This window comes from Diabrotica virgifera, chromosome 10 (genome assembly GCF_917563875.1).
Source record: "Diabrotica virgifera virgifera chromosome 10, PGI_DIABVI_V3a".
NCBI classification, from domain to species: Eukaryota; Metazoa; Arthropoda; class Insecta; order Coleoptera; family Chrysomelidae; genus Diabrotica; species Diabrotica virgifera.
In genome coordinates, this window is record NC_065452.1 from 102,593,214 (window position 1) to 102,607,807 (window position 14,594).

General features: G+C 33.2%; 1 protein-coding gene across 5 annotated transcripts in view; it reads left to right on the forward strand.

Moving 5' to 3' along the window:
• The window catches only part of LOC114329724 (F-BAR domain only protein 2), a 149,559-nt gene that overhangs the window by 47,826 nt on the left and 87,139 nt on the right, over window positions 1–14,594 (forward strand). For 2 of the 5 annotated variants that reach the window (XM_050663446.1, XM_028278906.2), the window contains exons 5-7: window positions 5,804–5,971; window positions 6,034–6,135; window positions 14,324–14,426. In XM_050663446.1, the coding sequence (XP_050519403.1) occupies window positions 5,804–5,971; window positions 6,034–6,135; window positions 14,324–14,426 (373 nt within the window). The remainder of the gene's footprint in view (window positions 1–5,803; window positions 5,972–6,033; window positions 6,136–14,323; window positions 14,427–14,594) is intronic. The other 3 variants (XM_050663447.1, XM_028278907.2, XM_050663448.1) reach the window with 2 other exon arrangements.

Consider the following 14,594-nt stretch of genomic DNA (forward strand, 5'->3'; position numbering starts at 1 on the left):
TATCTCCTTTTTCAATAGTAGAATTAGTTCGCTAGTTCTCCATTCTTCCGGTATTTTGTAATTTTGTTAATGATTGTTGTTAATTGTTCTGTCATTGCTGCTCCACTAATTCAGTCAATTTGTACTCTACGAGCCCCCTGGTGGAAAAGTTTTGGGGTAGTTCTGATTTCTTTCATTATATATGTATTTTGAGCTGCTAAATCCGAATATGAGGTTTGCGGACAAAATTTCTTAACGGAATATTGAGTAAATCGCAAAAAAGCGAAAAAGTTCTGCTTTTTCCCGCTTTTTTGCTTAAATCTCGAAAACTGTTAACTTTTAGTAAATGGTCTGTTAACAGAAATTAAAGTACTTAAAATTCATTACAAATATCACTATTTACTTTTTTATTCAGACGAACCGTTCGGTCTGAAGTGCAAGTTGAAAATTGCCAATTTTTAACGGTCTCTGCAAAACCCACTTTTTACAGTTCAAAACTTTATTTTTTATTACAATGCTGTCATTTAATAAATTTCTCTTAGTTTCTGCACAAATAATTAGAAAGTTAAAAAGGTCGAAATTGTACAAATTCAGTAGGTATGACAAAAGCTAGGACTCTAACAAAATAAAACTTAAGATATCGCGATTATTAATATTACAAATTAAAATACAAAAGAAATTAAAATACAAAATGTATAATATAAAATTATACATGAGCCGTTGTCTTTTAGAAGATCCGGGCTGTGGTTCTCCGGTGGCAATGGGTCCGGATATTCTGCTTGTTCTGGAAAATAAAAGAGATGATGTCAGTTCTAAAGGAGAGATGACGATTTCAAAATAGATTGTGAGTATAAACAGACCTTCTGCATTGTGCTGAGGTTCTTCGATGGCATCATGTCCTGGCTTAGGGTCTGATTGAAACTTGTGAGATTCTACATACCTCTGTCTCTTTCTTCAGTCTCTTCTACGTCTATATCAGAGCTATCTTCCGGGGGCTCAAGGTTGTCACACAGTCCTTCGCATGATGTGGAAATTGGGGAACAATGGAGGCCCGCCTTCCTGCATCCACAATTGCGTTGGCAGCCCTTTTTACATTTACAAGAAATATACCGTAGTAGTGAGTTTGGTGCAGGGTCCAAAGTGGTTGGCCCTGGCACGAGATCACCAGTAGTTTTTTCCAACCTCACTCACTTGAATCTTTTTGTTGCTCGTCAGGTGTGGCTTGATATAAAGATAACCATTCCTGCACCTGATAGTAAACTGTAAGTGAATGTTATCGTGCAGCAGATTCGGTAGGGGGTAATAAGGCAATGTGGGTCTTATTTTTGTATGATGAAGATACGTATTGTCTGTATCTAAAATCGTTCAGACTTCTTCCATGTAGAGCCATGAGAAACATGTTTCCTGCTGTGTCAATATCATCCTGATGTGCATTATGGTCTTTAAAAGCCGCCATGGTCGGTTGCAAGTCTGTGTTCTTCTGCAGGCCTTTAAGGAATTTCAGTTTCACCTGATTAAACAATGCAGAAGTAGTATATCACATCCACTTATCGCATGTAGGAATAAGATATGGTCAATAAGGATTTTTTCAGCAGCCAGATGAGAATTTAGAAGCTTTGCGAAACCTTTCCTTTCCTGGTTTCAGAAAAATATATTTTTTGTGGTAGGACTATACAGGCCAATCAAAATGACCAGAAGGTCGATATCTTCCCCCACCACTGTCACATATTCATTTGACGGTGCCATCTCAAGAACTGTTGTGATAATTAGAATATCAGCATCCTCCACAGGATGGAGGATGTAAATTTATCAAATGACAGTATTCTAATAAAAAATAAAGTTTTGGAATGTAAAAAGCGGGTTTTGCAGAGACCGTTAAAAATTGCCAATTTTCTGCTTTCACTTTAGACCGAACGGTTCGTCTGAAGAAAAAACTAAATAGTGATATTTGTAGAGAATTTTAAGTACTTTAATTTCTGTTAACAGATGATTTACTAAAAGTTAATGGTTTTCGAGATTTAAGCAAACAAGCTGGAAAAAGCAGAAATTTTTCGCTTTTTACGCGATTTACTCAATGTTCCGTCACGAAATTTTGTCCGCAAATCGAACGGTTCGTCTGAATAAAAAAGTAAATAGAGATACATATTTATAGAGAATTTTAAGTACTTTAATTTCTGTTCACAGACCATTTACAAAAAGCTAATAGTTTTCGAGATTTAAGCAAAAAAGCGGGAAGAGCAGAAATGTTTCGCTTTTTTTCGCGGTTTACTCAATGTTCCGTCACGAAATTTTGTCCGCAAACCTCATATTCAGATTCAGCAGCCCAAAATCCATACATAATGAAAAAAATCAGAACTACCCCAAAACTTTCCTAGTCAAAACAAAATTTGATTGAATCACACAATATTTCAGTAATTCGTTGAGTATTCTCTCTTTACCTGTAGTGTTTGCGTTCTTCGTTTTTTACGGGTTTTTCGAACTTTCTGTGTATTTATATTAACTTCTTTATTTGTGGTAATTTCTGGTGTTTCCGGTTCTAGCGTCATTTGTTCTTCCTCTGCATAGAACTTTTTTAGATAGTCAATCCGTGTATCCTTTTCTATGTATTTTGGGTCTATTGGTTCCTTTACCTCCGTTCTTTGACCTCTTATAATAGCCATATTTCCTTTTGCAGACCATAAAAATCATGTTCCATTTCTTTCGAAAAAACATTTACAGTGATATTTTTTATTCTTGTTACAAGTGTACGTTTCGTTTCTTCTTGTCTTGTAATTATCGTAACTTCTTGTGTCTTGGTTGACATGTATTTCAGGTAAGCTTGTTTCTTTTCTTCACATTTTTCCCACAAAACCAAGCAGTTCTCGTCTTGGGAGCGATTAATTTTTGTCCAGCTTTCTTCGACTACTAGTCCGATCAGGGAACACAAAATTTTACGAAAACTTCCAAAAAAATAAAGGAAGGATGAAAATTTGGGGATAGGTAGTTGAAATTATCTATTATTATATAAGAAATAGTTTACAATTCTACATCCCCTCCATTTTACAAAAATTGGGAAATAGGAGGGAAAAATATTTTCTCGGGGGTGAAACGATATACGTTCAAAACAAGTCCGAAATTGTATAAAATGACTAATTATTCTAAGTAACTTTTGTTCTATAGTTTTTTCACTAAGTTAATACTTTTCGAGTTATTTGCGAGTGAATATGTTCATTTTTAACAAAAAAAAAACATGTTTTTGGACGGTTTTTCGCAGATAACTCAAAAAGAAGGTCTTTTAGCGAAAATATATTCATAGCAAAAATATAGCTTATAAAAAACTGAAAAAAATGGTGTACGCATGAGGTCTGTAGACCCAGTAGAAGCAGAGTTGTAGCTAATGAAAAGTAGGTTCTTCGTCGTCAAATTCCAAATCGAATATTTTAATTTGAAATAACCTAAAAACGGAGCTCTTTTCGGGGAAAATTCATTACAACTTTTTTAAAGTGATTAAAAAAGGTTTATTTTTGTTTTAAAAAAAAAACTTCTAACATTAAAAGTAAGTGAGTTACGCTCAAAATATTGCTGGTCTTTTTTTTATTTTTTGCTAAAAAAATCGCGAAAATTATTAGCTTCCCTAATTAGCTTCCTAAATAAAATTATACGTTACCGCTTCACAAGTTACTTTACTTTTATATTGTTTACATTATTATTTATAAGTTTCATTGGTTCAAAGTGCTCATTTTTGAAAAAAAATTGGGTTTAAAATAAAACATTTTTTTAATTTCGAAAAAAAAATGGAATTTTTTCTGGAATTAACTTAAAAATTATTAGTAATACCACAAATCTCAAAGAGTAATAAAATGTTCGTTTTGTTTTCTGAATATTTTTGATTTTTTGTTTTCTTGTTAGACAAAAATTGGTTATGCTATGGCTGTTCAAAATTTGCCTTATCTCGTGATTAGTAACTCGTTCAAGCCATTTTAACTACAGCTTTTTCAAAAATAATCACTTTGAACCGATGAAACTTTCAGATCATATAAAAAATGCATAAGCAAAGTAACTTGTCAAGTGGTAATGATAAAATTTATTTGTGATGCTAATTAGGGGGGTGATTTTCGCGATTTTTTTACCAAAAAATAAAAGGGACCAACAATATTTTGAGCGTAACTCACTTACTTTTAATGTTAGAAGTTTTTTTAAAAAACAAAAATAAACCTTTTTTTCAACACTCTAAAAAAGTTGAAATGAATTTTCCCCGAAAAGTGCTCCGTTTTTGGGTTATTTCACATTGAAATATTCGATTTGGAATTTGACGAAAAAGAACCTACTTTTTATTAGCTACAACTCTGCTTCTGCTGGGTCTACAGATCTCGTGCATACACCATTTATTTCAATTTTTTATAAGCTATATTTTTGCTAAGAATATTTTTTTCAATAAAATACTTACTTTTTGAGTTATCTCCGAAAAACCGTCCAAAAACATTTTTTTCTTTTTTTTTGTTAAAAATGAACATAGTCACTCGCAAATAACTCGAAAAGTATTGACTTAGCGAAAGAACTCTTATAGAACAAAAAAAAGTTGTTTAGAATTAATCATTTTATTAAATTCCGGTCTTATTTTGAATGTATATTTTTCACCTTCGAGAGGGGGTATTCCCCTCCATTTTTGTAAAATGGAGGGGATGTAGAATTGTAAACTTTTTCTAATATAATAATAGACAATGTCATCTACCTATTCCCAAATTTTCATCCTTCCTTTATTTTTTTTGGGTCAGATTGTTCTTTGATCGGGCTATACATCACTTTCTTTGATATGCTCTAATTCGTTCAGTGATTATTTTTTGTTGGAATATATATTTTGTGGAGTCATCCTGTAAGCTTTCGATGTTAACTTTTGTGGTGTATTCTGCTGTTTTATCAATAATATGATGATCGACTGCAAATTTTACATCGGCCACGTTTCCTGGTATTTTCAGATGGCTGTGCATCTTCAGAATCTTATGAAAATTTTGTTATTACCATATCTATGGCTGTTTGAATGCGTCGGAATTGTAAAACTTGACGTGGTCTGAATTGTATACAGGGTATAATTAGCTCCAGGGGCCATATCTTGCAGAAAGAGCCTCCTTCGAAAATATTTTTTTGTAGTCTTCATATTTATCTATGTACAGGGCAAATGTATTTATACCACATATGCCAATAGAATTGAAAAATGCAACTAGAGGCCACCGTTTTGTATTACGATTACATAAATAATTCCCTGACAAGTTTATCCAAACTATCTATTGCACTGTTGTGTTAATTATAGTCAATCATAATTTTGGACTTATGGACTGTTTCTTCACCAGACACATTTAGGTCAGATTGTTGAGTGCTGAGCAGCAGAACGCTTCTATTTTTTTTTGTTACATAGGAAACTAAAATGGCATCTTTTGTATACAAAATTTCGCTTGAATGTTCCGCTCGGTTTTTGTCCGTTAGAAATTGTTTGGGTCCCTCCTTAGGATTTTTTCTAATCATCTCTGTATTTTATATTGTTGAAGAAGTTTCTTCGATAACAGTATCGAGGTAAATTACTCGGAATTCCACATAATAGATGATATTTCTTACTGAATATAAAATTGGAACATGGAAGGCCAAGGTGGGTCGTCTGCTAAATTCAGAGAATATTGTTTATTCGTGAAATAGGTATTGGGAATTTTTTTATTACAAAATATGAGGTTATCTAGATATTAGTCGGAACATTGAAAATATATTTGAATTTATTAAAGAAAAACATAAATTGGGGTCAAAACTGACCCCCATTGGTCATCCGAAGGTTAATATGGCTTCTAATTGTTTGTAGGTACATTGGATTTAGAGGACCCACTATTATCTCCCACTACTACGGAGGCAGAATCATCGAAAACAACAAAGAGAGAAGGTAATGGTCAAAGTGAATCAGTGCCAACACATGCCAAAACATCTCGTCGAACAACCTCTCTCCTAAACCTCTTCATGTCTAACTCCCAGGGTACGTTTTTTTCCTTTGGGTGGCTATTTCACTATTTAACGGGGGCTTGGGCTATTTTTTAGGATCACGTGAAAGTCGAGCGGGTCCATGCAGTGCTCCTTCAAGTCCTACAACTCCAGAAGGGGAGCAACAGTTGACAAGGCACTCCAATAGAGGATCCAAGTGTAAATTTTTCTCTCCTTTTAGATGTACCAGGACCGGGACAATCATATAAAATTCCTTTTTCTACTCTCATACTTTAATATATCAAAATACACTTAAGACAGTTAAGATTTCATTTCATTTCAGAGACCACCACAATCTGTATACGTACGTTTTGTTCTCTTGATTCCTCCAGAACAGCTCGTGGTGTGCTCTGAAGCGAAACCAAAGCCAACTGTCATGTAAGCAAATTAATAAGAAATAATTTGCAAATGGACGCAATAGCGACATCCAGCAAAAATAAGTAGAAACCTAAAAGATTAAAAAAATCTAAAAGATTTCTTAAGTCAGAAGCAAATTCTGATTTTCACCTGTACCCCATCCTTCTATAACTAGGTTTAGGTTTCTACTTGTTTTTAATATATTAATTATGATTTCACTACCTGTATCATAATGAGCTTCATTATGATCATATTTTCATTACTAAGATCATTTCACATTTCAGTCTCTAAGATAAGATGACACATGAGCAATGTCAAGTCGAATTATTTGCTTTGACAGTTTATAATTTAAAGAACAATATGTAATATTTAAACAAACTGAACAATTTCAAATTTAAATAGTTTTAAGAAAATGTCTGAGGACGATAGTGATATTGAAAATTTAACACCTCCAGAAATAAATGTACGAGCAAAAATAACGTCAGAAAAGTTACTGTCAGGGAAATTGTAAAAAACTTACGGAAAGGTGTTTTCGCAATTTTTGTGTGGAGTGGATAATTGACAATAAGGCAAACGGTTTTTCCAAAAATGTTTTACTTGTTTATTTCGACGAGTTGTCTAACAAATTTAAATCATGTACTTTATGGACTGATTACTCAATATTAAAATCTATGTTGTCCATTAAACATAACGTGGATGTAAGTATATATTGTAAACTACAATCCTCATTAAAGAGATCATCTGAAGGTTATATAGCGAAAAAGGCCAAGACATTCTCCATGAATGAAATCAAGCAATGTACCGCAGAAACCCCGGATCAAAAATATATATATACTGAAAAAAGTGGCTTGCATTTTCGAATCATGGAAGTATGTAGAAGACACGAATTACACAAATTGGAACAAAATAATGTCTATGAGTTTGACTCCTCTCTTTTAGTAACTATAAGAGATACAAAAACGCACACACGGCGCACAGTGGTCCAAAATCCCGAAAAGATTGCCAAAATATGAAAGCGTTTTTTGATTTTCCTCAAATTAGGCATCCACGGGTTTTTAGGTCGCTAATTACGAATCCGAATTCTAAACTGCAAAAAACAAAATGTCGGATGTAATATGACTGGTTTATGTATTGTAAATATATTTAATACCGTCGAAATTTGATATCCAGGGGTTTTTGAGATTGCTGATTACGAATCCGAAATCGAAATTTCAAAAAAAAATAGCGGATGCAATCCGCCAATTTTTTATTTCAACGTTAAATTCGATTATTAATCATATGAAAGTCAAAACTAATTTTTACTTTATTTTTCAACAATACTGTACCTGACCCATTTATCTACGATTTTACCCTACGATCCTGAAATAACTAAAGATCTACAGACATAACAACTACCTGAATGCCGCGGCATGATCTGTTTATTCTGCGTTCTTAACGATTCATATTGAAACTCATAGCGCAGAGCGCTTTTACAAAAAATTCTCGCAAAACCAGAAAGGCAGATAGTGGCAGCTATTTTTTTTTATTTGGAAGAGAGAAATATAAGCTAAAAGATGATTGTAGTAAGATCTTGGAATACATAACTATTTGTCTATCTGAAAATTTAATTTTTTGAAAATTTATACTTTCCTATTACTTAATTTCAACTTAAAATCTGCTAATCTAATAATTAAATTCTCATATAAGTACTTATTTATTTGTGTTACAAAATAAATAAATTTGAATATTATTTTTGTTGTGAACGATCATAGAAAAAATCATGTATACAACTTGCATTCAATTATTGACATTATGATGCTCGTCTTGCATACGACACTCGCCGCTTCGTGGCTCGTATCGTATCCGTCATACTTAGTGTGACCAACTCCAATTCAGTCGAACTCGGGACAAAGCTGAAAAAAGTACTTGAAATCCGGGACTTTTTAATGAAAATCGGGCCATTTTTTTTAAATGTAGAACTTTAATATCATTTTTTTGATTATTTAACAAACATTTTTATGTTGACAATGATATTTTTGTTGGGATTAAGCGACAATTGGTTGTAATGATAACTACATTTTTCTTAGTTTTTGACGTTTCGACTTCCAATCCGGAAATCGTTCTCAAAAAAGGAAATTTTTGATGTGGTACTAGTATTACAAAGAGCACTAAACGCTAGAATGCTGGGAAAAAGACCGGTTGGAAAGCCAAGAAAGCGCTGGGAAGACACAGTAAATACCGATGTACAAGCACTTTTATAGGAGTCCGTATATGGAGAAGAGTAGCCACAGACAAACAAGGGTGGAGGCAAAAAATAAATGAGGCCAAGGCTCAATTTGGGCTGTAGTGCCCTAGAAGAAAAAAAATTACTATTACATTCTGGAAATTGTCGACTTTTTGCGTCCCACCAATTCAATTTGATGTGAATTCTTAAAAGAATAACGTATTCAAAATTTCAAAATCAAATTTTACCAAAACATTGAAAATTTGGATGGCCCGGAAGCCTTGTCCGGGGCGCCGGGACACGACATCGTAATTCGGGCCATGTCCCGGATTTTTCGGGCTAGTTGGTCACACTAGTCATACTCACGTCATGATGACCGTCATTAAGTGCTCGTTGCATAATATATTATTAATAAATATTAGTTACTACTAGTAAAGTAATGATTTTGTATTTGCCATATATTAGAGTTTTTAATTTCAAAAAATACAAAAAGGAATTTTATATTTATCTGTTCTACAATTCCTGACATCAGAGGTGCATGAATGGGCCCCAAGTCTATTTTAATTTTTGGTGAAGGTTTATTTTCTTTATTTATATTTCTTTTTCAGCAGTACACCCTAAGTTTGACCTATAGATGGCTTTTATATTTTACTTTCAATATTTTTTGTATTTAGGCGCATGGCATCTTTCTGTTAATTCTATGGCGTTGTGTTGGCAAATCTAAAAATGTAGTAATCTTATTCCACATCGATATTCTCACACATGATAATTAGAGACCAGGTTTTTAGGCATTTCAATTAAAAAATTTCCCGTAGTCGGCTGTATAAAATAAATCGCAAACATTTTTTATTGAAAAAAATCTTTTATAAAAAGGTATATTTATTAAAAAAAATCTTGTAAGCAACACTGAAGATGGAATTGTCATTTAGAAAACATTCTGTGATGTAACCGAAAGGCTTCTTTTTATTAAATATACTTTTTATAAAGGAATCGTTTTAATATTTTTGTTATTTCAATTAAAATTTTTGTGTGTATTTGCCGGCAATTTTAATTAGAATTTTCTTATATTTTTGCCATTTTGTACTTATAAACAGCATTATTTTTAAATCTGTTTAAAAACAAAGGACAAAAGTAATGTTCTTACATGGCTACAAAATTTACCTCGTTAGAGGTCGCTATTACCATTGATTTTTTTCAGGTCAAAGCAAAAATTTCAAAAACATAACATTTGAGGCCGATTCTTGTCCCTAAAACACGTAGTTATATGAGACAATATCTAACACTCTCTCCTTCTTCTTCTTCTTTTATATAGGCAGTACTGCCTGTTTTTCTACAACGGTGCCTTTCATTCTGCCCCTAAGTTGTCATTCCATCTTTTCCTTGGGCGTCCCATACTTCTCCTGCGTAACGGTGACTTGTCCCTGGCTATTCTTACTATCCTTGATTCAGACATCCTGCTTATGTGCTCATTCCACTTTTCTTTTCTGTTCTTTACCCAGGTATTTATATTGTCTACCCCACATATGAGTCTGATTTCCTCACTTCTTACCCTATCCTGTAGTCCCCTTCCAGCAATTCTTCTTAAGATCTTCATTTCGTTGGTTTCCAGATGTCTTCGTGTTTTGCTTGTATCTGGTCTTGTTTCGGCCGTGTAAGTCATAACTGGCCTAATAACTGACTTATATATTCGGGCCTTTGTTTCCAATCTTAGGTGTTTGTTTTTCCAAATTGTGTCGTTTAGGCATCCGGCCGTTCTACTGGCTTTAATTATTTGGTCTTTTACCTCTTCGATATTGTTGTCGGCTGATAGATTAATTCCCAAATATTTGAAAGTCATTACTTGTTATATAATTTGATTGTCTAACTCCAATTTGCATCTTATTGGTTCTTTGGCAATTACTAGCTTTTTGTTTTTTGGGCTGATATTTTCATATTCATTTCTTTTGCGTTAATGTTGAACTCATGCAATAATCTTTGTAGGTCGTCTTCACACTCTGCTACTTACACGGTGTCATCAGCGTAACGAGAGTATTTTTATCTCGCCATTGCCCATTTTGTACCCTCTTTTTTTCTTCACTTGTTTTATTATTGCATCCAATATTATGAAACAGTAGAGGGCTTAGTAAATCTCCTTGCCTGATTCATGTGTTTGTTTCTATGGATTCTGTTATTATTCCATTGACTTTCATTTCTATTTTATTTCTTACATATATGTTTTCTATCAGTTTTATGATATCCAGTGGTAAATTTTTCTCATATAGTAGGTGTATCACATCTTTTAATTGGATTCTATCAAACGCTTTCTCTAGGTATATGAAACAGAAAAAGGCTGGTTTGTTATATTCTAATGACTTCTCCGCTATTTGCCTTATCACAAAAACTGCATCGTTACATGATCTTCCACTTCTAAATCCTTGTTGTTCATCCGATATATTTATGCACGCCATTATTTTCTCCATAAGTATTTTTGTTGTGAGTTTCAGTATAGTGCTCAGTAAATTTATCCCTCTATAGTTACTGGGGTCTGCCCTATCACCTTTCTTAAATAACGCTATCATTTGAGTGGTTCTCCATTCTTCTGGAATTCTTCCTGTATTTATTATTTTACTTATAAGGATATTCAGTTCTTTGTAAAGTCTATCTCCTCCGTATTTTAAAAGTTCATTAGCTATTCCATCTTTCCCAGGAGCTTTTCGATTATTCGCTCTCCTCCTTAAATAACCTAACCATACAAATTTGACAGCTGTCATTTCGTAACACTTGCTTTGAGTACTTGCTTTCCGTTAGCATATTCATAATTGCCTCTTTCACAAAAAACACTTGAATTATAAAAATAAAGAAATCACAAATATCACAACTAAACGCAGTCAAAACATATTACGAAGTGGCAGCTGCCAAAATTAGTTTGGTTATTTGAGGAGAGGGTAAGCCAGATGACTTCACATACTTGACATATGTCACATAATTTCCCATACATCACATGACTTCACATACTTTAGGGACTAGAATCCACCCGAAATGCTAGTTTTTGAAATACAACTCTATGCCTCGGTTGAATTCAGTGGTCAGTTGAATTCAGCGTTCAGTTGTGAGATTTTACTACACTTTTTGTAAAATTTGTGATTTCTTTATTTTTATAATTCAAGTTTATTTTGTGAAAGAGGCAGTGGTAAATATGCCAGACGAAAGTAAGTACTCAGTATTCTTCTTCTTCTACGGCACTACAGCCCAAATTGAGCCTTGACCTCCTTTATTTTTTGCCTCTACCCTTGTTTGTCTGTGGCTGCTCTTCTCCATACACGAACTCCTAAAAGGGCTTATGCGTCGCTGCTTACTGTGTCTTCCCAGCGCTTTCTTGGCTTTCCAACCGGTAGCTTTCCCTGCATTCTAGCTCTGTTGGTAGCCTATCCTCTCCCATTCTTGTCACATGTCCGGCCCATTGCAAGCTTTGTATTGTAATGAAGTCTGACAGGGGTGTTTTCTTATAAAGTTGATAAAGGTCGTTGTTGTATCGAATTCTAAAGAGTTCGTTTTCTCTCACAGGTCTCAGTACTTTCCTTTCGAATGTGTCGAGTTTGTTTTTGGATGTTTCTTTCAGGATATATGCTTCATGCCATAGCATGCTATTAATCGAATTAAAGTTTTATAGATTTTCATCTTTGTATTTCGGTGGACACTTTAGACGGAAATATATGGGAGAGGGCAAAATAAGCTCTGTCTGTCAGCATATATTTCTACTCTCGGGTATGTAAAGTTTCCAACCGTTTCAATTTGATCTTCATGTATAATGTTTTGTGGGACTATATTTCTCCTCGTCTATCATTATTTTTGTTTTTTTCTGTGTTAATTTCCAGACCTAGCCTTTTTGTTTGGGTTTTTAACTCTGCGTATGTTTCTTGTGCTCCTGTTAATGTTCTACTCAATATTAAACTATTTCTTAAAATCCTAGAACTTCAATCAAAATTAATCAAATTTTTAAAGTTATGCTTCTTTAGGCGCGTTGGGAGTAAATTTATATGTGCGCGAATTCATCAAAAGTCTTGGTCCTGGGCGTAGCTGAAACGTTAAACGTGCTCTGATTGGGTAATTATAATGACCTGTCAATAATTGTTCAATATGTTGGTTATGGGCAAACAAATGTTGTGTATATTAGTTTTTATTGTAGCGAGGGCAGAGAAAAAAGCAAGATTATAATTGTAGTGACTTTTTAAATAGTTTTTAAAAGCAACAGGTAAGTACGTAATTGTAAATAATGTTTCAGTATCGTAATAAAAAATTACATAGGTACCTACCAATTTGGAAAATGTAAAATAAACCTACCTAGAATGTAATGCTTTGATTTACATAATTTGAGTACCAACAATCATCTAATATTGTTTTCTTACTGTATGTTTTGTTGTATTTTAATATTTCAATTTCACAAAAATCAAACTAATTTGGTTAAATTCAGAACTGCCAAAAGTTTAAAACGTTCAGAAGGTCTATCTTCCAACATGATGCATAATATGTCTCCGCAGCCAAAATCTAAAGTTGCTTGAATTTCAAAACTGACCGCGCCAGTGGACGCGGGTTCAGTCCCAAATACAAATTTTTATTTTTTCTATACATTTTATGATTGTAAGTATATTATTATATAATTTTTTTTCAGTAAATACGTATTTAGTTAAAATTTTTCCAACAATTATTGTTCAGAAATCATTTTTGTGGCATTTTTTAATGTGTTTGTGTGTGTTTTATTCTTCTATTTTTTTTTAATTTTTGGTATTGTTTTAATAAAAATTTTTGAAAAGTAGTAAGTGTTGAAATTAGTTTAATATTTAAATAAAATATAAAACTGTTTAAAGTATATTAATTTCGTTGAAATCGTAATAATAGAAGTATAACTTCTTACGTGCGTAAAAAGTACACACACATTCTTTTTTTGTATAATTTTTTTACGAATCTCTTTTTGTATAAACGAATGTTTTTAGTTACTCTCTACTTATCGATACTGCATAAAAGTTATTTCATAATAACGTTCTGGAAGGGTAAGATTTTAAGTCATGTTTTGCTTTAATGGTTCAATATTGAATACTTGCTTTCCGTTAGCATATTCATAATTGCCCCTTTCACAAAAATCACTTGAATTATAAAAATAAAGAAATCACGAATCTCACAACTAAACGCAGTCAAAACATATTACGAAGTGGCAGCTGTCAAAATTTGTTTGGTTATTTGAGGAGAGGGTAAGCCAGATGACTTCACATACTTGACATATGTCACATGACTTCCCATACATCACATGACTCCACATACTTTAGGGACTAGAATCCACCCGAAATGCTAGTTTTTGAAATACAACTCTATGCCTCGGTTGAATTCAGTGGTCCCACAAAGTCTCTCCTGATGAAACGTAAACTTTAAAACACGTGTAGGGGAATAGTGAGAGACTCGGAATTGAATCTAATCGCAACTTGTTATACTCATTTTAATTAAATATCTGTTGCACTTTAGGTTTTGGAAAATTGTAGAACTTTTATAAGGGATATTTTAAAGCATATTCCTTTTAATTTAACTTATATGGGTTCACTAAATATATTTTGAAATGTCTAAAACCTACAGTCTCTTTTAACCGAAACTAGTCAAATTTGTATAAATATACCTATATGTAGTTAGCACTTTAAACTAATTGCTTAAACACCTCCACCTAGTTTCGGTCTTGTTGCTGATATGTTGACCAAAGCTTTCATACCTTCTCTATATACTTCGCTGTGCCAGTATTTGATTAGTAATGTATTATCTTCGTAGGGTTCTTGAGGAGCCGCAGGGACAAAACCAAGCAGAAAAAAGCTAAGAAAAAGAGCAAGGATAGTGTAGACAACCAGAGCAATAAAGAAGAAAAATCAGATTTGTAAGTTTGGTATTTTCGTGCACACATACAAGTCGATACCCAGAAATGGGTGCGGCCCAAAAGATCAACTGTCATCAACACGCCTAACTTCACGCGCAACTTTGATATATCCAAGAAGTATAGACACCAAGTTACACAACTACTCGCATACATAATACATATTAAAAA